The sequence below is a fragment of the Papio anubis genome, chromosome 11 (genome assembly GCF_008728515.1).
Source record: "Papio anubis isolate 15944 chromosome 11, Panubis1.0, whole genome shotgun sequence".
In the NCBI taxonomy this organism is placed as follows: Eukaryota; Metazoa; Chordata; class Mammalia; order Primates; family Cercopithecidae; genus Papio; species Papio anubis.
In genome coordinates, this window is record NC_044986.1 from 112,453,303 (window position 1) to 112,477,641 (window position 24,339).

General features: G+C 44.1%; 1 protein-coding gene across 23 annotated transcripts in view; it reads left to right on the forward strand.

The window, feature by feature from the left end:
- Nucleotides 1–18,909: 18,909 nt before the first annotated feature.
- The window catches only part of BEND7 (BEN domain containing 7), an 85,931-nt gene continuing 80,501 nt past the window's right edge, over nucleotides 18,910–24,339 (forward strand). For 22 of the 23 annotated variants that reach the window (XR_004177092.1, XM_031652485.1, XM_031652487.1 and 19 more), the window contains exons 1-2: nucleotides 19,127–19,437; nucleotides 21,701–21,784. Coding sequence is in view for 22 of the 23 variants with exons in the window: in XM_031652485.1 (XP_031508345.1) it covers nucleotides 19,377–19,437; nucleotides 21,701–21,784 (145 nt within the window). In the remaining variant the exon portion in view is untranslated. Of the gene's footprint in view, nucleotides 19,438–21,700; nucleotides 21,785–24,339 lie in introns of all 23 variants that reach the window. The other variant, XM_031652504.1, reaches the window with a different exon arrangement.

The window sequence follows — 24,339 nt, forward strand, 5'->3', positions numbered from 1 at the left end:
GTGCAGTGGCACAATCTCAGCTCACTGCAACCTCTGCCTCCCGGGTTCACATTCTCCTGCCTCAGCCTTCCGAGTAGCTGGAAGTACAGGTGACCGCCACTATGCCCTGCTAATTTTCGTATTTTTAATGGAGACAGGGTTTCACCATATTGGCCAGGCTGGTCTCGAACTCCCAACCTTGTGATCCACCCGCCTCGGCCTCCCAAAGTGCTAAGATTACAGGCGTGAGCCACCACGCCCGGCACATCATGCTTTTTTTTTTATTCACTCTGACCTACAGTGCAAAACAAAATGGTAGCTCTAATTTCTGGTGATCATCCATTCTAGCTGCCTACTAAAGAGTGAATCCCATTCTCATTCGCCTTAGTCCGCCATCTATCTGCCACCAAAATAATCTCTCTGAAGGACAAATATGATCACATCCTTATTGTGCTTAAAATGCCTAATGGAACTCTAATTTTACCTCTGTAGGATACATTCTAAATTCCTTAATATGGCATCCAAGACCCTTCCTGGTTTGATCCCTGACACTCTCTTGAGTATTATTCCAGCCATTCTGAAAATCTTGCTTTTCTCTAGACGTGCTCTCTCAGACCTCCATTCTTTTGCACATACTGTTTCTCTGGGGTGGAACCTCCCTCCTAATCCCTTCTACCTCTTTTTTGAAGTTTTCTTACTCCCCAGTCCTTCTACAGTCTCTTTGTCCAGATACATTGTGGATACCAACAGCCTTCATCAGCATGGATTATATAATAGTTCAAAAATCACTTATGAGAAATTCTGAAATCCAGAAAATCTCTGGGTATCTTTTGCATGACAAAAATATAAGTTTATTCATCTGATGGCCACACATTATATTGCACACATATTTAACTTTATGAAGAGAAGGGGAGGAAAAGAGATGAAGAGAAAATCCATAATGTCATCAAGGCATAGATAGATAATGTCAATTTACTTTTTAATGTTGCTGTTGGGAATTGCTCTTTTAGCTCTTCCCAGGGAATACTAAAATATTTTTTGAGTAACTCATTTGCTGGCAAAACCTGAATTGAACTATTTATATGTACGTTTATAATCTCAATGGCTTCTACTTTGTGTGAATATTGGTTAACTCTGCTGCAGATATATTAATGGGTTCCATTACAGAGTGGAGCCTCGGGCCCCACAAATGGTATTACGTAGCTCATTTTTGGACTGGGGCTACAGATGCACAAGCTTGTACATGTAGAGTTTGTGTATCTGTGGCCCCACTCCAAAAATGGCCACTGCAATACTTCTCATCCCACAAATTCTTCCAAAACGTTCACTTCTCATCAAGACGTGAGGCCTGTTTCTTCTTCCCATTGAAAATGGGATTTTATGCCTGCCTTGATGAATAAAAAGCAGTGGAATAGACACTGCTTGACTTCCAATGCCAGATCTTCGAAGGTTATATGGCTTCTGCCTGTCTTCCTTTTTCTCTTGAACTTCCTGCCCTTGAAACCTGGTCACCATGTCCCAGGCCACATGGTGAGGTCACGTGGAGGTGTTCTGACCCACAGTCTCTGCTAAGGTTTCAACCACCAGCCAACACCAACCACTGGACATGCCAGCAAACAAACCTTAATGTGACCCCTGCCCTGGGCATACAAGCATCCCACCTGTTGGCCAAATGGAGCAAAGAAAAGCTGGTGCCACCAAGACCTGCCCAAAATGCAGATTCATGAGAAAAGTGAATGTTTTTGTTGTTTTATTAAAACTCACTAAGTTTTGGGGTAATTGTTATGCAGTCATAGTAACTAGAATACCATGATCTTACCTTAAGATGTGAACAATTCTGGATTCCAAAACCTACCAAAGGTTTTCAGATAAGACATGTACACTATAATCATACATTTGTATATCTATTTTTCAGTGGAATTAGAAGTTTTCTGAAGACAAGAACTAAGTCTTTTTATCTTGGTATTCTCAGAGCCAGTGTCTAAGAGTTAGTAGGTCCTCAAGGCATGTTTGTTGAACTAATGAAAGTGTAAACCAAAGAAAAAACACAGTTCCAAACAAGCGACTATTTCAAAATAATTATTTAAGAGTCTATGCAACTCAGTCCACTGCCCAAAAATAACTTAGAATGTCTTATTTTTATAATTATTTTCAGCTTATAAACCGTAAGAAAGTTTCATTAGCTTTCCTATTTTGTTTTTATCCTAAAATATTATCTATTATGATCACGTATTTTATCTATCAAACTATGTTCCAAATTACCTTTGGCTGTTTCCAAAAATCAAATGCATCATTAAGGACGAATGTTTTTCCATTATTAAGAATAATAAAAATAATTTTACATAGACTCTGAAGGTGATTCCAAAACAGGAGATTGCATTGTTTTTTAACAATGCAGTGCTCAAATGCCATGTAATGCAATGAGGTGTTGATACAAAGACTTCAGCATCCATGGTGACACACCTTTAGAAGAAATAAAAACCCCACTAATTTGGAGTGCAAATTCTACGTTGCATGGCAAAAACATAAGTTTATTCATCTCATGATCACATATCATATCACACATGCATTTAACTTTATGAAGAGAAAAGGAGGAAAAGAGAGGAAGAGAAAGTCCATAACATCATAAAAGCACGAATAAATAACATCAATTTCTTTGTTAATGTTCCTGTTGGGAATACCTACTGTATTAGTCCATTCTCATGCTGCTGATAAAAACATATCCGAGACTTGGTAATTTATAAAGGAAAGAGGTTTAATGGACTCACAGTTCCACATGGCTGGGGAGGCCTCACAGTCATGGTGCAAGGCAAAAGAGAAGCAAAGGCATGTTTTACATGGCCGCAGGCAAGACAGCGTGTACAGGGGAACTCCCATTTATAAAACCATTGGATCTCCTGAGACTTATTCACTATCACCAGAACAGTCTGGAGGAAACTGCCCCATGGTTCAATTATCTCCATCTGGCCTTGCCCTTGACACATGGGGATATTACAATTCAAGATTGTAATATCTTGAGATTTGGTGGAGGGAACATAGCCAAACCATATCACCCACTTTAGCTCTTCCTCGGGAATGTTTGAATGATGAAATAAATAAGGCACTACTTTTACAGTTTCACTGCCCAACATTGGTTTGGTTCGACTTTAATAAACCCTTGCTGCCCTGTTTTCCTCCTCCCTCACTTTAAGTCAAGGGCTTGAAGGGGGCTGCATGTAAGAGCAGCTCAGCGTCATTCACATTCAGGGGAAACATCAATGTGATAGCAAAAAGAAAAAAATGTTATTGAAATAAATATAAACACAGTCTCTGAAAAGAATGTCAAAAGGGAGATGAATCTTCCAACCCACAGCAGAAGTTCTTGAAAAGCTGATTTCACCTTTGCCTTCTCTCTGATGTGGCACAGAGCCCAGCAGGACATCCCCTTCTTTCTCTTCCTATTCTTCCATAATCCCTCTCTCTACCCCTCTCCCGCCCACGCCCCTTCCCCCATACACCCCACCGTGTCCTTCTTTCTGTGCTACCCATCTCATCTTCTGAATCTGTTCTTTTCTCCTGGATGACTAGCTTGCTGCCTTTTCTGTATCAACTCAACTGGCCTTGACTTCATTTAATTCCCTCCTTCTTTCATTAACCCAGTCCTGTACAATTCTGGACCCAGGAACACAGCATGGGTGACAACAGAATTCTCTTTTTCAAGGCAACGAGTGGGAGAACCTGGAATCCTTAGGCACATATACATATACATATGTATATGTTGTCATAACAACATCTTACACACGGAATTATATTTCCCTAAATAGTAGTAGGATTATGGGTAACCTCATCTATATCTCTATAGTTAGGGTATCATAAAATACACCATGGTTTAGGCCCAGTGTGGTGACTCACGCCTATAATTCCAGCACTTTGCGAGGCTGAGGCAGGCAGATCACTTGACATCAGGAGTTCAAGATCAGCCTTACCAACATGGTGAAACTCCATCTCTACTAAAAGTATAAAAATATAAAAATTAGCTGGGCATGGTGGTGTGCACTTGTAGTGCCAGTTACTCGGCAGGCTGAGGCAGGAGAATCATTTGAACCCGGGAGGCGGAGGTTGCAGTGAGCCATGATGGCACCACTGCACTCTAGCCTGGGCAACAAAGCAAGAAAAAAAAATACACCATGGCCTGACTCCAGATAAACAGCTGAGGGACCAGCTATTCACTGATACATATTGCTGCAGATCTGGATAAACTGGTATTGATTTAAATGGATGGGTATCTCGTCCAATTCAGAGCTATCTCATCACTGGGGCTACCTCATTCCTGGGGTCCCCCTCGTTGGACCTGACATCTCAGCAACAATTTCATAGGCCTGGAAATTGCCAAGGACCTGGCAATGAATGTCAAGTATCCTCTCTTCTATTCCCCAACGCCATCCCACTCTGAACTCTGAGCCCTGGGTGAAGTTCTGGGAAATGAAGGGTGAGCAAGCTGCAGGAGTAGAAATTCCCATTTACAATAGGGTTGTCAAATAAAATCCAAGACACCTAGTTCAATTTGAATGCATAATTTATTAGTATAAAGCATGAACCAAATGTTGCATGAGACATACTTATACTTTTTTAAAAAGTATTCATTGTGTGGAATTCAAATTTAACTGGGTGTTCCTGTTTGATTCTCCCCTTCCTCTGCCCAGATCTGGGAACCCTAATTTATGACATTTGGTGAAAGAATATCAACCAGGAATACCTAATGCTTAAAATGAGAATTCTCAGGTTTATGGTGCCTCTTCAGTTGCCCACAAAAATATACCTAAAACATCAGATTATTTAAAAGTCAGCCTCTAAGTACAGTAGGTCAGACAGAGGCAGTCTGAAGCATGAAGATGCTTAGGTAGCTGCAAGTGTTTTATTGGTGTACTACTGGAGACCAAGTCAGCTTGTCCTTAAAGAATAGATGAGGTTGTAGCCCTGCGAAAATTTACTTGTCAGCATTACTCGTACAGATGAGTTCAAAGTCTCTTCTCATTTCCTGGAAAAGGCGTTGGGAATTTCAAAGCAAAACACTTGCAGGAATGTTTTATTTTATTAATTATTTTTTGAAATGAAGTCTTGCTCTGTTGCCCAGGCTGGAGTACAGTGGCACGATCTTGGCTTGTGGTAACCTCCGCCTCCCCTGTTAAAGTGATTTCTCCTGCCTTAGCCTCCTGAATAGCTGGGATTACAGGCACGTGCCACCTTGCCTGGCTAATTTTTGTATTTTTAGTAGAGATGAGACTTCACCATGTTGGCCAGGTTGGTCTCGAACTCTTGCCCTCAGATGATCCACCCACCTGGGCATCCCAAACTGTTGGGATTAAAGGAGTGAGCTACCTTGCTCAGCCCCATTTAGCTTTTAAATAATGATTTAGTCACATGAAGTTACACTGCTGTAGTTTCAGTATCTGCTAAGAATTGGGGTGAGAGTCCTTTTGTCTTTTTTTCTAAGAATGATCAGGATTGAAGATAAGAAAGTGAGTTAGCCACATTAGACTGTATTTATCACTTTGAATGTCCACTTTTCTACTCAGTCTGTATTAGATCTTTCAGGAAAAAAAAACCATGAGTTTTTGAGCACTTTTGTGATGCCTACCGCCATCACTCTTTAAATTTTCCTGGCCAGTGTAGTTTGCTTTATTGTAGTATCTTTGGTCTTTAAGTTTTCTCAATTTGGCAATGTAGATTTCCTTCCGATTTTAAAACATTCGCCAGGCACGGTGGCTCACATCTGTAATCCCAGCACTTTGGGAGGCTGAGGCGGGTGGATCACTTAAGGTCAGGAGTTCAAGACCAGCCTGGTCAACATGGTGACACCCCATCTCTATTAACAATACAAAAATTAGCTGGGCATGGTGGTGCGTGCTTGTAGTTCCAGCTACTCCGGAGGCTGAGGCAGGAGAATCACTTGAACCTGCGAGGTGGAGGTTGCAGGGAGCTGAGATTGTGCCACCGCACTCCAGCCTGGATGACACAGTGAGAATGAGACACTGTTTGGTGTCCGCAGTGAGTCCAGACTAAGGAGTGCGCTTGTTCAGTTCAACAGCGGTCACCATGGTGCAAGGAAGCGCACAGCCATTCCCCATTGCCTGAATAGTATGCGGCCCCCAACGGGGAGTTTGGGTCAATGATGAGATGGAGCCTGAGTGAACTTGGAGCATCTCAGAGATCAGAGCAGAGAAACAAGGAGAGGCATTTCGGGTGTGTTCAGACAAGTGGGGCAGGGTGGGGCTTCAGGGTGAAGGTTCAGGCAGGAGCATGGGAGGGACTAGCCAGCTTCTGTTTTCACTGAAGAATTCCAAAAATGATTTCGCATCTTCCACTCTCTGTTTGAAAAGAATGCTATTCTGCTGAAATATGACTGCGGAGTTAAAGCAAGTCTGTTAAACGTCATCGAGGAAAATAAACCTAGACTCACCCGACCTGGCAGCCTCTTCCTGCGTGTCCCCTCTCTCCACCCTCAAACACTGACCTGTCTGAATTCCATTCCGTGTTGCTTTTAGTGTTTCTGATGTGGTGTCTGATGTGCAACACAGCAGGTCCTTCTCATCTTAACAGCCTGCTAACCTGTGTACTCACTGAATGCCAAAGTGGTCTCTTAAATACCCTCATTTCCTACAGGGGCTGGAACCTAGAACAAAGTGCTGTGGGCATAAGTAGGCATTGAGAGTGAATTAATGAATGCAACCTCCAAATTGCTAACATTTAAAAATACTAATTAGCGGCTGGGCATGGTGGCTCATACCTGTAATCCTAGCACTTTGGGAGGCCGAGTCGGGCGGATAGCTTGAGGTCAGGAGTTCGAGACCAGCCCGGCCAACATGGTGAAACCCCATCTCTACTAAAAATACAAAAATTAGCCAGGTATAGTGGTGCACGCGTGTAGTGCCAGCTACTCTGGAGGCTGAGACAGGAGGATCACCCGAGCCTGGGAGGCAGAGGTTGCAGAGATCACGCCACTGCACCCCAGCCTGGGCAATATAGCAAGACCCTGTCTCAAAAAATAAAAAAAAAAAAATACTAATTAGTATAATATGATTTTCTCTCAAAAATAAAACAGAATGGAATCACAGAGATCCTCCTGCCTTGACGGTTCTCACACAGACTCCTTTAGGATGAGACTGAAGTGCAAAGTCAGGAAAGTGTATAATAGACTTCAGTCTCCTGAGTTATCAGTTTGGCAACCTCCACTAGAGTTAAATTAGCCATAAGAAAATGAACCAAAGTACCAGCATGCTATACACATCAGGAAAAAGAAAAAAATGAAATCGTATTGACAAAATATGTCTCTCTTTTCTCTAGAATTGTTCATTTGATCTTTATCCCAAACCTTCCTTGACATGATTAACCAAAGACTGAAAATTGAAGATATGAGACACATAAAGGATCATTTGAACCTGTAATCCCAGCACTTTGGGAGGCTGAGGCAGGCAGATCACCTGAGGTTGGGAGTCCAAGACCGGCCTGACCAACATGGAGAAACTCGGTCTTTACTAAAAATACAAAATTAGCTGGGCGTGGTGGTGGCACATGCCTGTAATCCCAGCTACTCTGGAGGCTGAGGCAGGAGAATCACTTGAACCCGGGAGGCAGAGGTTGCGGTGAGTCGAGATCATGCCATTGCATTCCAGCCTGGGCAACAGAGCAAGACTCCATCTCAAAAATAAATAAATAAATAAATAAATAAATAAATAAAAAGGTTATTTGATTATCTACTCTGGTTTTGAGGCCACATGGACACTTACACGTTCCCTACAGAAATATTTTCCAGAACTCTGTCCATTCCATCCCCAGTACTCTAAATGTCTGGAAGCCTATTTCCGAGGAGCTTATTCCAGTTAGGCTGAAATACCTGACAGTTTTTCTAAAACTTCTATTTCAATTTGTCTCATTTAAATGTTGCCCCATTACTCCTAGTTAGACCCTCTTCCCATCACCGTCTTGTAGATAATTTTCATATTCCTTTTTAGGTATAATTTAACTGTGCTTCACACATTAACTTGAGTAGACAGTATATGGTATAAATTACAGAAAACAGCGATGTGTGAAGACATTCTGTGGTGAATAAATTAAGGCATTAATTTCAGACATATCAAACTAACACTTTTTAAATTTGTGGTTCCTATGATTTCAGACCTGTTTCCAAGGTCTTTGGAATGGGGAAATTAAATGAAAGAGATTAGTCTAAAACTTCTAACTTTACTTCATAGGTTGGAGACTGGCCATTCCTGATATAAATATATTCACATTTTAAAAAGGAAGAATGTTAAAAAGAGAATGTAACATGGAGGACCTATTCAGATTGAAGGCGATGTCGGCACAGGTGAAAAAGATTGGGTTTATCAGGAGGCTGAGGCAGGAGAATCGCTTGAACTGGGAGGCGGAGGTTGCAGTGGGTTTAGCAGCGCATCAGATATAATTGCCTTAGTTGGGCAGTCAGGAGAGAATAAAGACTGTCCATTGGGAGAGGACTTCATCCCCCACCAGGTATTCGATAATGCATCTGAATATGCTGAAGGACTGAACATGTTTATAAAATGAAGGAAAGGTTTTAAAAAGGAGAACCTCCCTCCAATTTAACCAAAATCTCTATGTGCAAAAGAAAAACTTCCCAGCACAGGCTCTCCCGGGATTCTGGAATTTCTGACTCCCACACTGATGGAGAATTACAGACATGGAGCTGGCACTGAAACACACACACATACCACAACTACCACTACTACCACCACCACCACCACCACAACTACCACCACTACCACCACCACCACCCCCCCCCCGCCCCACATTCTTTTTCCGTAATGGTGTTATAAGAAAGGGTCTGCATCCAGGAGAGGGTTCTTGGATCTCACGCAAGGAAGAATTCAGGGGAGTCCATAAAGTGAAAGTTTATTAGGAAAGTAAAGGAAAAAAGAAAGGCTACTCCATAGGTAGAGCAGCCCCAGGGTCTGCTGGTTGCCTATTTTCATGGTTATTTCTCAATTATATGTTAAACAAGGGGTGGATTATTTATGCCTCCTCCTTTTTTTTCCTTTTTCTTTTCTTTTCTTTTCTTTTTTTTTTTTTTTTTTTTTTTTTGAGACAGAGTCTCACTCAGTCACCCAGGCTGTAGTGCAGTGGCGCAATCTCGGCTCACCACAAGGTCCACCCACCTCCTGGGTTCACACCATTCTCCTGCCTCAGCCTCCTGAGTGGCTGGGATTACAGGTGCCCACCACCGCGACCGGCTACTTTTTTTGTATTTTTAGTAGAGATGGGGTTTCACCTGGTTAGAAAGGATAGTCTCAATTTCCTGACCTCGTATCTGCCCACCTTGGCCTCCAAAAGTGCTGGGATTACAGGCGTGGGCCACAGTGCCCAGCCATGCCTCCTCTTTTTAGGCCATATAAGGTAACTTCCTGACGTTACCATGGCATTTGTAAACTGTGCTGGGGCTGAAATGTAGCAGTGAGGGTGACCAGAGGTCACTCTTGGGGCCATCTTGGGCCAGTTTCTTTACTGCAAACTGTTTTATCAGCAAGGTGTTTGTGACCTCTATCTTGTGCCGACCTCCTATCTCATCCTGTGACTTGGAATGCCTCAATCGTCTGGGAATGCAGCCCAGCAGGTCTCAGCCTCATTCTACCCAGCTCCCATTCAAGATGGAGTCGCTCTGATTCACATGCCTGTGACAGCGAGGCTTGGGAAAGAGTCAAGTCCATCTCTGTTCCCAGTTTTTTCTTCACAGTATTTATCACGGATCCCACATTTTTAGTTTATTTACTGTCTATCTCCCCCGGCTTCCCACCTAGAATTTAAACTCCACGAGGACAGAAAACGTATTTTGTGTTGTTCACTTCTGAGCCCCCCAAGTCTAGAAGACTGCCTGGCTCATCCCAGCTAGTCAACAGATATTGGCTGAAGGAATGAATTCATTTACTTGGCACCGATTCTCTAAGGAATCAAAGATATGCATACTTCTTTGCTTTTAAGAGCTAGACAAGAAAACAAAAACCTGTCATACTGTGGGAAGAAGTTATTTAAATTCCTAATGGCAGGCTTTGAGATCGTATTAATCCCTAATTTTTTTGAGACAGAGTCTCTCTCTGTCACCCAGGCTGGAGTACAGTGGTGCGATCTTGGCTCACTGCAACTTCTTCTGCCTCCAGGGTTCAAGCGATTCTCCGGACTCAGCCTTCTGAGTAGCTGGGACTACAGGCATGCACCACCATACAAGGCTAATTTTTGTATTTTTCGTAGAGGTAGGGTTTCACCACGTTAGCCAAGCTGGTCTCGAACTCCTGACCTCAAGTGATCCACCCGCCTCGGCCTCCCAAAGTGCCAGGATTACCGATGTGAGCCACTGTGTCCGGCCAGATCTGACAATCTTCTTAAAAGCACTAGAGATGAGGCTCCATGAAGGCATAGGCCGCGTCTTGCTTGTCTTTTTATATTAGCTCATCACACGGGCCTGGTATCATGAATGAATAAGAGCCATTGGAAGAGCCGACATAGATCACACTAGGCCCTGGGGTACGCACTTAACATGCATCAGTTCATTCACTCTTCACGATATGTGAGAGGTACAATTAGTATCCCAGTTTCCAGGTGAAGAAAATAAGGCATAAGACAATATAGAACTGCCAGTCCTCAATGGCTTGCCTCTCAGCTCCAGAGCCCCCCTACTTTGTGACCCTGGAGCTGGCGGCACATTAGGTCTTGTCAACAGACGGCACCAGAGGGACACTGCAGGGCCACAGCCTCAGGAAGCCCCTTCCCATGCAGGATCTGGTCCTCCATTGTTCCAGTGTGGGAGCTCAGGGGCCAGCTTTGCAGAGCTCCAGTCGCAAGCTCTGGCCACAGTGTTCTTACAGGTAGCTGCTTCTGCAGACTAGCTCTGTCCCTCGCCTTCTGGAAAGCCATTTGCCTACAGCAGGCTGCGTGCTCTTAAAAAATAAGACTGAATCCCTGACTGGGGGTGGAGGGACCCTCCTCCTCCCTCCTTCCTTTAGCGTTCCCTCTCCCTCAGCAAGATACAGTGGCTGCTTCTGTGCACCTGCTACTTCTGTAGCCCCTAGATGCCTCTATTACCTCTTTTAGTAACTAACCATCTTCTAAGCTTAAGTTAACAATTATTTACATTAAATTTTCCCTAGATATAGCACAGGTAGGGTAAAGCAGCATATCAGATACAGAATTGACCAGGGTTCTACCACCATGAAGTGATAAACCTGGGTTTCAAACCCAAGAAGTCTCCAGAGTATATGCCACAAACTTCTATGCTATACTGTCACAAATGTTTGGGATAAAACTCGGGTTAACACTGCCTGCAGTCTGAATACTTCTAATGCTGCAGGAGGTATTTACTTACCTAAGAGTTTCATTCAATTGCAACAGTGAGAATTGCAATATCATTGTAAGGTGCTCAATTTCATCTCAGGTATGGCATGGACTAATGCCATATGACCCTAAATTTGAATTTTTCAAATCACTTTCACATGCAGGATTTCACCTGCAAACAACTTGGCGAAGTTGATAAGGCACATGTTATTCTTTCTATAGATAAAGAAACTGAAGCTTACAAATAATAGAAATTTGCATGGTGAGTGGTAAGCAAGTCTCCCTAAACCCAGCCAGAATTTCATCTATAATATCACAGTTTTTTTTTTTTTTTTTTTTTTTTTTTTTTTTTTTTTGAGACGGAGTCTCGCTCTGCCGCCCAGGCTGGAGTGCAGTGGCCGGATCTCTGCTCACTGCAAGCTCCGCCTCCCGGGTTCACGCCATTCTCCTGCCTCAGCCTTCCGAGTAGCTGGGACTACAGGCGCCCGCCACCTCGCCCGGCTAGTTTTTTGTATTTTTTTAGTAGAGACGGGGTTTCACCGTGTTAGCCAGGATGGTCTCGATCTCCTGACCTCGTGATCCGCCCGTCTCGGCCTCCCAAAGTGCTGGGATTACAGGCTTGAGCCACCGCGCCCGGCCAATATCACAGTCTTGTCTTGGGGTTTAGTTGCTCCAGAGTCAATTTGACTGGGAGGAGGAGAAAGGAATCTCTGAAAGATCTCTACATCCTAATCCTTGGAACTGTGAATGGTGCCTTATTTGGTGGGGGGGGCGGGAAGCAGGGGTAGGGGGTGAGGGTGGTTTGCAGGTGTGATTAGTTAAGGATCTTGTGAAGGGAGATTATCCTGGATTATCTGAGTACGGCCTAAATGTCATTATAAGTGTCCTTATAATAGATGACGAGGAGACTTGCACACGCAGGAACAGGAGATGGTGATGTGAAGACAGAGAGAGCAATGCAGAGGTTAGAGTGATGCGGCCACAATCCAAGGAATGCCAGAATCCTGCAGAAGCTGGAAGAGGAAAGAACAAGAAGAGGCGAGGCACAACTTTCCTCAAGAGCCTCTGGATGGACCTCAGCCTCGAGGATGCCTTGATTTCAGGCCAGTGCTACTGATTTCACCCTTCCAGCCTCTACAATGGTGAAATAGCAAATTTTTATTGTTTTAAGCCACCAAGTTTGTAGTCATTTGTTACAGCAGCCTCAGCAAACTGATACACTGACAAATTCAAGCTTAAGAGAAAAGTTTATACAGATAGAAGACAATTTCTTAACATAAAAACATTTGTAAACTCAGCTTCATTAAAATTAAGAACATTAAGATGAAAGCATGAGCCACAGATCATGAGAAGACTCTTGTAATACAAATATCCTCCAAAACAAATATCTAGAATATAAAAAGAACTTCAAATGGCAAAACTGCAACTACTTTTGCACCAACCTAATTTTTTTTTTTTTTTTTTTGAGATGAAGTCTCCCTCTTGTTCCTCAGGCTGGATTGCAAATGTCACGATCTCAGCTCACTATAACTTCCGCCTCCTGGGTTCAAGCGATTCTCCTGCCTCAGCCTCCCAAGTAGCTGGGATTACAGGTGCCTGCCACCACGCCCGGCTAATTTTTGTATTTTTAGTGGAGACGGGATCTCACCATGCTGGCCAGGCTGGTCTCGAACTCCTGACCTCAGGTGATCCGCCTGCCTCAGCCTCCCAAAGTGCTGGGATTACAGGCGTTAGCCACCATGCTCAGCCCAACCTAATAATTTTCAAAAGACCAACAGCTCAAAAAATTTTGAATAGGCAAAAGATTGAACATGCTCATCACAAAAGAGGATGTCCAAATGACCGATATGCATAAGAAAATGTGCTTAATGTCATTGGACAATTGGGGAATGCAAATTAAAATCCCAGTGAGATGAGGTACCACTACACCCTCTCATGATGGCTAAAATTAACAGGACTGATAATATCAAGTGTTGGTGAAGACATGAAATAACTAGGACTCTCATACACTGTAGGTGGGCGTATAAATGGATAGAATTACTTAGAAAAATGGCTGGGTGCAGTGGCTCATGCCTGTAATCCCAGCACTTTGGGAGGCTGAGGTGGGTGGATCACTTGAGGCCAGGAGTTCAAGACCAGCCTGGCCAACACAGTGAAACCCTGTCTCTACTAAAAATACAAAAAATTAGCTGGGTGTGGTGGCACGCACCTGTAATCCCAGCTACTAGGGAGGCTGAGGCAGGAGAGTTGCTTGAACCTAGGAGGTGAAGGCTGCAGTGAGCCAAGATCACACCACTGCACTCCAGCCTGGGTGACAGAACGAGATTGAGTCTCAGAAAAAGAAAAAAAGAATTACTTAGAAAAACTATTTTAACAGTAGTCTACCACATCTAAACAAATGTATATACTATAATACAGCAATCCTATTCATGGATATATGAGATAAAGTGTGCTTATGTGCACCAAAAAGCATGAACAAAAATGTACAAGAATATCCATCAACAGTAGATTAAAATTGTGCTACATTCTTATAATGAAATAATGTGCAGCAATGAAAAGTGATGAACTACTACTATAGCCAGCATCATGAATGAATCTCACAGGCATAACATTAAGCAAAAGAAGTCAGACACAAAATAGTACACACTGTATGCCTCCATTTATATGAAGTTCAAGAGCAGGCAAACCCAAGCTATTGTGACAGAGGTTAGAAATGTGGTTTCCTTAGGGGGGTACCTACTTTGAGGGGCCTCAAGGAAGCCTACTGGTATGCTGGAGAAGATCTAAATCTTCATCAGGGTGGGGGATACATGGATGTGTATATAAGTAAAACATATTAATTAAGATATCCACTTAAGGTGTGTATTATTTATCATATATAAGGTAGATCTTAAAAAGAACAAAAAAATGTATTTTAAAGAACCAAGTTAAAAAAAATTAAGGTTAATGCATCATATTTAACAGTCAGGAAACAGCAGACCATTCTAGTTTCACTCAAAAATGGTCTTCAGAATGGATTTTTCTCATTTGCAAAATTGGAATATTAATATATACCAATCTCACAGAGCTATTAAGAGTTAGATAATGCATACATATGCTTGAGCTATAAAAGAAGCCCTATATAAATATAAGGTAATATTATTTCTGGAACATTCCAACTCTCAATTTCACTTATGTAATCTCTTATAAATACTGCCTCCTTTCTCTTAAATTACAATCACCAAAACCAATGAAGTCAACGAGTGTAGAAACTGCATTAGGTCAGCAACACTTCAGAACCGGCGGCTAAAAGGAGGGCGTCTATTCCTTCCATGACTGTCTGATGCGTGATTGTCCTGATGTTGAAAAGTGGATATTTATACGTATTAAATCTTCCTAAAGGATTCCCAGAATCTATTTCATGACAGGATATTCAATTCCAGAAAATCCAATCAAAGATTATAAAAAGACTGAAACCCAATAATCCCATTCTGCTCATCTTCTTTCTGAGGGGGTATTAATAAAACAGTTAAAACAACAATCACGTTGTAGACATACTACATCTACGTACATAGCATGATTCAAATCAGACATTCCTTCTAAATCTGAGATGCCCAATGTGGTCACCACTAACTACATGTGACTATGGACAATTTGAAATTCGGCTAGTTTGAACTGATTTGTAATCTAAGGTTAAGATGCATACCAATTTCAAAACTTTGTACAATAAAAAGCATATAAACTATCTCAATAATAATATTCTCATATTGATTATGTGTCAAAATAATAGTATTTTAATGTATTCAGTTAAATAAGATAAATTATTAAAATGAATTTCATCTGTTTATTTTTACTTTTTTCAGTGTGGCTAATAGGACATTTTAAATTACATATATAGCTTGCATTGTATTTCTATTCGACAGCAGAGCTCTAAATAAAGATGAAACTTTTCATAATGCTATTCCTCTCAGGACAGTTTTCAGGAAGAGAATTTTAAGTATCAGGGTTAAGGTTACTTCATGTTTTCTGGCCAAATTATCTGGCTTTGTCAAAGATTGAAACCAACATGAAATCTTTATAATCAAGTGGGTTTAAGCATGGCCATATAATAAAATGTTTGCCCTGCGTGATGTCATTGAATATTTGACCGATTATCTCTGATCTCCAGTAACACATAAACCTGTGGTTCTGGAACTTTAGGGGGCCTTTAGGAACGAGGCAAAGAGTGCTCACTTCGGCAGCACATATATTAAAATTGGAAAGAATGATGCAAAGAAATGACCTCAGTAGATCCCCTAGAAAACTTTCCAGGAACCCCCAATACAGACACTATGTTTGAATGAAAACAAGATGGCTACAGACTGATTTGGGTCCCCCACAAACTCGTATGCTGAATCCCTAACTCCTAACGTGACTGTATCTGGAGATTGAACCTTTAATAGAAGGTAACTAAGGTTAAAAGAGGTCATACAGGCGGAGCCCTAATTTGATAAGATTGGTGGCCTTATAAGAAGAGGGAGAGAAAGACTGCTGTCTCCCTATGCCATGTAAGGGTAGCGGTGCGCAAGCTAAGGAAAGAGCTCTCACCAGAAACTGATCCTGCCACACCTAGGTCTGAAACTTGCAGCCTTTAGAATGGTAAGAAAAGAAATTGCTGTTAAGTCACCCAATATGTGGTATTTGTTACGATAGCCTGAGCAGGCTAATACAATAGTCCCCCTTTATCCATGATTTCGGTTACTTGCAGTCACCTATGGCCTGCAAATATTGAATGCAAACTTCCAGAAATAAACAATTCATCAGTTTAAAATTGTGCCCCATTTTGAGCGGCATGATGAAATCTTTAGCCAACCCACTCCTTCTGACCTGGAACGGGAATCATTCTTTAGCCCAGCGTATTCTTGGTAGTTGGTTGGTTATTACGAAACATAAAACAAAAACAACACAGTATATATGGGGTTTGATACTAACACAGTATATACGGGGTTTGGTACTATCCTCAGGTTCAGACATGCCCTGAAGGTCTTGGACATATTCCCCAAGGATAAGGAGTGGCTACTATACGGATACCTGCCACTTAAAGCCATCTCACTTCATGTTTTATTTTATATTTCTATTTTTTGGTAGAGACTGGGTCTCATGATGTTATCCAGGTTGGTCTTGAATTCCTGGCCTTAAGCAATCCTTCTGAATCCCAAAATGTTGGGATTACAGGTGTGAAACACCACACCTGGCCCCAAGCAATCTCATTTTAATTAAATATTATAATTAATCTTAATACTAAATGTGATATATATTTTTGTTAGATAAGAGCATAGTGATTTGCACAAAACGCAGAGTAAATAGACATTTATTTTCTCTAAAACTTAATAAGACAGGCCCAGCCTGTGTCCTCTGCAGGCCAACTCACTCATACACCATCTCTGGAAAGCCAGGTTAAAAAGGGTCAAGGAGAAATGACTACTATTTAAAAATATTCTTACTCAAATATTTTATTCTTAACTCTATCAAAAATATTCTCTTCAGTAAATGGAATTTGCATTCCCACTTGAACTGAAAATGCTAAGTTGTTAATACCTTCTCCAGGGATTTACTTCTTGGGATGACACCTTCACTGAGTTCATCATAGTTTAAGCATAATAAAATCTCATTATATGCTCCAAGGCATGAAGGATCCGGGAAGTTCCTTAGTCAGTGTAGAACTTAGCCTTACGGCTTTGAGAATAACATTTTAAAAGGCATTACATACAGAAAGAATGGATCCCAGCCTGAGGAACAAAATTGTATGCTTTGTGTCTTTAAAAACATCCAAAACAGCCTGGCGCGTGGTGGCTCACGCCTGTAATACCAGCACTTTGGGAGGCCTAGGCGGCCGATTACTCGAGGTCAGGAGTTTGAAACCAGCCCGGTCAACATGGCAAAGCCCCATCTCTACCAAAACTACAAAAAATTAGCTGGGCGTAGTGGCCCATGCCTGTAATCCCAGCTACTTGGGAGGCTGAGGCAGGAGAATCACTTGAACTCAGGAGATGGAGGTTGCAGTAAGCTGAGATCGCACCACTGCACTCCATCCTGGGCGACAGAATGAGACTCTGTCTCAAAAAAAAAAAAAAAAAAAAAAAAAATCCAAAATATCTTCAGGTTTTTATGCCTGGTTTTAAAGAAAGGGGTGGCAGGGAAGGAAGAAACCCAAACAGGGTATTGCTTTAATCACGGTTACCACTAATTTTCTGAGAGCAGCAAGGTGCGTCTAAGAACTCCAATAAATGTATACTAAATTTTATGTGTCCCATACATGTTTTCTGGGAAAAAGGGCCCTTGAGCTTTGAACATAATCTCAAAGGAAACAGTGACCAAAAAGGTTAACAACCTCTTGTTGAAGGTTTGCTTTATCGAACGGAAGAAACAGTTCTCCCTCTCCCCTCCATGCCAGGAATACCCAGCCTTCCAGGTGTGCCGCCTTTGGTACCATCCAAGACCTTGGGATGGGTAACCATCCCTGCCTCCACGGCCCAGTTTGCTGGTTACCCTGCTCTTTGGTTCTGTTTCTCCATGCGTGCTTCTGCAAGCTGCCTCAACGTCCCCCTTCCTCGGCAGTTGTCCTAATCTGTGTCCCTGAAGAGCGGTTCCCCAGCGGCTGCCTCATTTGGGTGGGATCCACGTGACACTCATCACATTTGTCAACCTCCCCATTTTCCTCTTTTGGGACCACTGGCCTTTGCCCCGTGCTGGAGAGGTAGACCCCCGCCCCTCCGACTCTTTACCCTCTTCCTGGTTGGGTTTGGCGGATACTTTCACGCACGTCCCATCACGTTCCTGTCCTACCATTCCCAGATGGTGTGAATTCTTTTCCTGGCCCACTCGAAAGATGTGAGAAAGAAATGGTGCCTGGAGTACTCTCTCTGCTTCCCCGAAAAGAATATTACACAAAACCAGTAAGCGCTTTGTGTTTGGGTCCATGATTCCGACATATGACCTGGAGAAGCAGAGTCCCCTGCACCTGCCTTGACCATGGCCTCCTGAGAGTCCCCAGGGCCACCAAGCCCCCCATTCCAAGTGCTCTCCTTGAATGTGACTCGGCTCTTCCCACAGTCCGCCCAGCCTGGGTTAGGGAATGGGAGCTCTCTCTACTACACTCTTCTCCACAATATTCTAAAACCTCCTCTCTGTCCTTGTAGAGAGAGCGCAGACGGGTAAGTTTTTTCCCCCTTAAAACTTGCCTAAAATCACCGCGTCGGGCCCCGAGGCGCCCGGGATGTGAGGGCGGGGAGGTGGCTGCCGGGGCGGTCCGCGCCCCCACGGCGAGGCGCACAGAGAAGCTCGGCTCAGCAAGCGGCGGAGGGAGGCCGGCCAGCGGGGTCTGTGAGCGGAGGCCCGGGTGGCGGCGTCCCCGGGGGCAGGCAGGCAGGCCGGGCCCGGGCCAGGGCGCTGCGCCGCGGCCTCCGCGCCTCCTTGGGGCGCCGCGCGGCCAGGCCGGCGGCGGCGACGGCGGCCTCCGGGGATGGCGGCGGGCCACCCGCCAGCAGGTGGCCCCGGGGTCCCGGCGGCGCCGCCCCTCCGCCGGCGCCCTCCTCCTGCGGGGCGGGCTTCAGCGCCCCGGCCGGCTCTGCACCCGCCGCCGCCCCTCCCTGCAGCCCGCCAGCCAGCCGCGTCTCCGGCCGGGTCGCCGCCGCCGCGTCCGCAGCTGAGCTCAGGCGGGCCGGCCGCCCCGAGCCGCCCCCGCCGCCGCCGCCGCCGCCGCCGCGCCCCCGCCCGGCCCGCTCCCAACGGAAAGTTGGGCTGCGGCGGCGGCGCCCGGGAACCCGCGCGGGCTGGCATGAGCAATGCAGGGCGCCTAGGGCACCGGGAGGCGGCGCCGCGCGGGGGCAACTTCGCCCGGGAGCCCGCGCCGCCGGGCCCCGCGCCTGCAGCCCCGAGCGGGCTCGCGGTGGTTCCTCCCGTCCCGCGGCCTCCCCCCGCCGACTCCAGGCGCGGACCTTGGTCCCGGCGGCTCCGCGGCGGTGACACGAGCCCGCGCCGCCGCTGCCGCCGCCGCCGCCGCCGCCGCCTTCCTCAGCCCCCGCCGCCGCCTTCCCCGCACCATGGAGTTCTCCGAGAGGAAAAGAAGCAGGAAATCCCAGAGCTTCAAACTGGTGAGCCGAGGTAAGCGGCCGCCGGGGCGGCGGGGGCAGGCAGCGGGCGCCGCGCCCTCGGCCGCCCGCGGGGGTCCACGCTGGGGGGCGCGCCCTCCCGGAACCCCTGTCCTTCCCGGTCCCCCGGTGCCTCCGCGGGGCTGGCAGGCAGGGCCGCGGCCGCACACGCCGGGCGGCGGGGAAAGTTGTGCGGGGGGAGCCGGGGTGTTATTTAACGTAAACAAGTCGGAGGGCAGCTCAGGAAATTAGCAAACAATGACACCGGGGGGCCCGAGCCCTCCTCGGGGCGCCTCCGGGGCTGGGCTGGGGCGGCCGCGGACCTGCCTGGCCATCAGGCCGAGCGTGGACCATCCGACCTGAGATTTGCTGTTTTTGTTTTCTGGGGTCTTCCCCCTTCCCCCCGCCGAGAGAAGGAGGAAAAAGGATGACCGTTGTTGTTCTTTTTAAGAAGGAGAAAGAAGCTCACGCCGTGTCCAAGCCCAAGGCGGAATTGTTGACATCCAACATCTCTAGCTAGCTGATTTGGGTTGGAAAGGTGTTTTAGACTAGATCACGTAGCAGTCAGATAAGTATCCTTTAAAACAAAAAAAGGAAGAAAAAAAAAATCCAGATAGTTCCTGACGAATTAACAGGTGTACACCACTCTCTCGGGGTTTGTATTTGGTCAGGGAGGGGAAAGTGGAATACAGTCTTGTCTGTGTTCAGTTACTTGTTAAGAGTCTTTATCTTCCTGATTTGACTTTTTTTTTTTTTTTAATGATAACTCAAGGTAAGAGCCATCGTGAAAATATATCTCAAAATGCATTGTCATCTTTAATTAGGGGCAGGTGACTTTGTTCATTGTAATGTCACAAGTCCTCATATTGAGTTTAGACCCGCTCTGTTTAAATGTCGTCTTTTAATCAAGTTGAGGTCAAAGCCACACCACAGAACCTGTCCGCTTTTCCTCTGTCGTTTTCTCTAGCGTTGGCATCAGGGTAGAAACTCTTCAACGACCTGCAGAAGTCACGTGTAAACTGATGAAAATTAGTGAAAAATCGTGGACAATTACAAGTAATCGAATTTTTCAAACTGAGCAAAGCTAGCTAAGATGTGGATTTGGTTCATCTGAAAATAGTTTGATTATAGGCATTTTGCAGATCCATTCTTATCTGCCTCCTCTAATTTAGTTTGGACACTGTTTAATGAAAGAGGCCTGAAATAGTTTCACGCATTCAAAATACTTGGCTCTTCCCACTTTCTGAGTAAATTTTTTTTTCCACATCCGTGTTGATTACTCAGTTACTTGGACTTTTAAAAGTCTCTGTCTGGGTGACTGCCCTGATGGTGCTATCTGATTCATTCAGGAATGTAGGCTGCTTTCTTATTGATGACCTCAGAGAACTTAACTGCTTTATCTTAAAAGTGAGAGTAGTTTTGTTGACTTGGTCCTGGGAGATCTAAGGCCAGAGGAAGGGGAGTAGGTGTTAAGGAGGAACCGCTGTCTTCATGCCTAAGTGACCCTACTTTTCAAAAATAGAAGCCAAAGTGCAGTAGCCTCCATAGAGAAGCTTGTAAAATATTGTATTTTAAACTTTGACTGACATAGCAAGTTTTTCCTTTTTTCTCTTTTTTTTTTTTTTTTTTAATTATAGGTCTGATTCTTCTCTCTCTGCAGGTGCAGTTTTAGAAAATAAACTTGCGTATTAAATAAAGTGCAGTAGCTGAAAGCGAAAGAGTCACTTGTGTGAAAGATGAAAATCTTGCTTTCTTATCCAAATCATACTACATTTGAAATAACAAATCAGTATTTTTCATGTGTGCTTGCCTTTAAGCTGCTTAAAGGCTGAGATTTTCTGGGTAAACTGAGAAAACTAGAGTGCTGGCTAACTTTAAAGCATACTGTTGATATGCTGGTGAAAATGGGTTGTGAAGAGAAATTTGGAAACCTCTCCTGCTCTATGATTGGGCAAACGTACTTGCCACCTCAAATTAAAAAAAAAAAAAAAAGCCTAAAAATTGGCACCTGTGGGCATAATTTACCATGAAAATGGTGTGATCAAGCAAAGCTGTCTTCTAAAGCCAAAGTAATCTTTCAAGTTTGCATACTCCAGAATAAGCAAAGTTTTAGGAATTATTATCGACTACAAATTCTGTGATTAATTCAGTTCTCAAAAAGTTTATTTATAAATTATAGATTATACATACTAAATAGAATGAGATTCTAGACTTGAGTGCTTATTCCTATGTTGAGGTCATTAGGATTCTAATTTTTGGTTGTTTTCTCATACCAGATTATCACCATGAGGTGTATAAGATCCCAGAATTCAGCAACGATGTTAATGGGGAGGCCAAAGAGACACAACCCATTTTTTTAGGTAGGTTCCTATGTCAATTAATTTCTCAGCAAAACATCGTGGCCATTTGCAATTAGGGGGAAAAAGGAAATTGTTCAGGAACGGGAAATGTCTGCCATTGCTTAATGTATGACATTCTTTTCAAGACCTTTTATTTTACAGATTGCCAATATATCCCTTATTAACATTGCTAAAAGTTGTAATTTCAGACATAAATGTTTATTAGTGTCTACACACAGTGCTAATTATCACTCACTCACAGAGCCAGATGCTGACTGTGCAGTTTTGTGGCTCTGCGCTCACCCCATTTACATTGCATATTCGCTGGCATGCTTCACTGGCAATAGTTTGTGTAATTGGGGTATTACATCTTTGACATCTGGATAACAGAAATTCAATTTCCAGGAAGCTGCTATTTGTTTGGTTTTGCTTCTGCCTTGGGTGGGATAGAGGATTAATGTGCTGTCTTATTATAATGTCCCTTCACCTCTGTGGCCCAGTTGCTAATCCTGCCATGACGAAATTAAATTAAATCTACAGTCAAAAAGCATAAGGAAAATAAAAGTGTGATTGGCTGCCTAAACAGCTCTTGATAGTGTTAGTTATCATCAAGGAGCTCCTCATTTTCCTGGCTTTGTGCTCCTTTCACACCAGCATTTTGGGGCAGAGGGAACAGCATGCTTTCCTCTTACCATCCTTGTTCCCAGCTCACATCAGGGACAAGCAGAGCTAAAGCAGCATCTCCGAGACTTTCCAGCAAGTGTAGCTGCATGATGAGTGGGTAGGTAGCCACAAACATTGCCACCTTTTCCATGTGCAGTGTTGGCGCACATGCTGTACAGGAAAGACTTTGGATGTGCAGTTTTTTATTTGCACACCATCCGCCAAAAATGCAACCATGTAAGATTTTGCCTCTCAGGGTGAAGTACCCATAAGGTCAGAGTGGAGAGTAGATGGTGTGGCCTTTGGCTTCAACCTTGCCCATCTTGGACCTCTGCAATCCCAGGTAGCAGGGTGAGGGCCCAGCACTGCACAGCAAGGAAGCAGAACATGAGAGGGATCAAAGCGAGAGCGATTACCATCAAAGCCACAATTACCCCATCAAAGGGGACTTCAGGTAGCAGGACTGCTGCCCAGACCCAGTGTGGGTCAGCCTTCAAACGAAGCTCTCACCGGGATCTCCCTGGTTTTGCTTTGAGGAATAGAAAGGGTGGGTCGGGATGCATTGGGAAGAAGTCAAATATTAATATATACTTTAAGAGGAAAAATAGGAGGGAAATGTCAGCATTTCTTACATGAGCGTTCATTGATGGCATGTGGATCTTTTTGCTAAGGGAAAGAATAGCACTGGTGCCAGCACTGCTCCCAGTACCTGTTTACTGTTAAAGAGAGCTAGGAGCCAAAAGGTTAATAATCAAGTGAAATGCTGTGGCCTAGAAAGAGAATATTCTTGGATTTCAGTCTTTCCAGTCCTCTAAACTTGGTCAGTTGGAATTCTGTTTTGTTTTGTTTTGTTTTGTTTTGTTTTTTAGACAGAGTTTCGCTCTTGTTATCCAGGCTGGAGTGCAATGGCATGATCTCGGCTCACTGCAGCCCCTGCCTCCCAGGTTCAAGTGATTCTCCTGCCTCAGCCTCCCGAGTAGCTGGGATTACAGGCGCCCGCCACCACACCTGGCTAATTTTTTGTATTTTTAGTAGAGACAGAGTTTCACCATGTTGGCCAGGCTGGTCTCGAACTCCTGACCTTAGGTGATCCACCAACCTCGGCCTCCCAAAGTGCTGGGATTACAGGCATGAGCCCCCGTGCCTGGCTGGTCAGTTGGAATTCTGTATTATCAAAGTACCACTCTATAAGCCATTTGAAATAATGAATTTGCCCTTTAGTAGAAAATTTACGTTCACCATACAAATGGAACATCATGTCCTTGATTTAGTTCTTCTCCAGCAAGGCAGGCTTTCCCGCGCTTTCTGCTCTATACTAGAAAAGTGGTAAGGTCACTATGAGGGAAGTGAATTGTAAGGATAAGAGAGGGGAAGCTGAAGAGCAACAGGATACTAGTGCCCAGCATTCAGTAAGCTGGAAACTCCCGAAGATGATAGACGTTGTTGATTTTCTTCTTCCTGGTCCGAGTTGAGGAAGATACAAGAATTCCAATGAAAGACCAGGCTTGAGATAGATACACTTTCAAAGTGGTTGCTCAAGAAGGCCTTCAATATCAAGAGACAAAAGATTGAACAGCCTGGGAGTGTGCTGTGGGTTATTCTCAATCTCTTGTTCATTCTGAGGTCACGATGTAGTTGGTTCCCAAATAACATTTTTATTTTGTGATCTCTAGGTCAGTTAGGAAAAAATAACAGAAATTGTCACAGAAACATGATTTCTGGAACAATTGAGAATAGTTACCGATGGCATCTGAAAGTAGGAATTTTTTGTTGACAGTGTTATAGTTTATAGTTTTATAGTTACACTTTTCAAAACATAGATTTAAATATTTCAATTATGTTTACTTTATAAATTGCTAAAGCCTGTCCATAAAGATGTAGAATTCTATGGGAAGCTTATGACATCCAAGGGG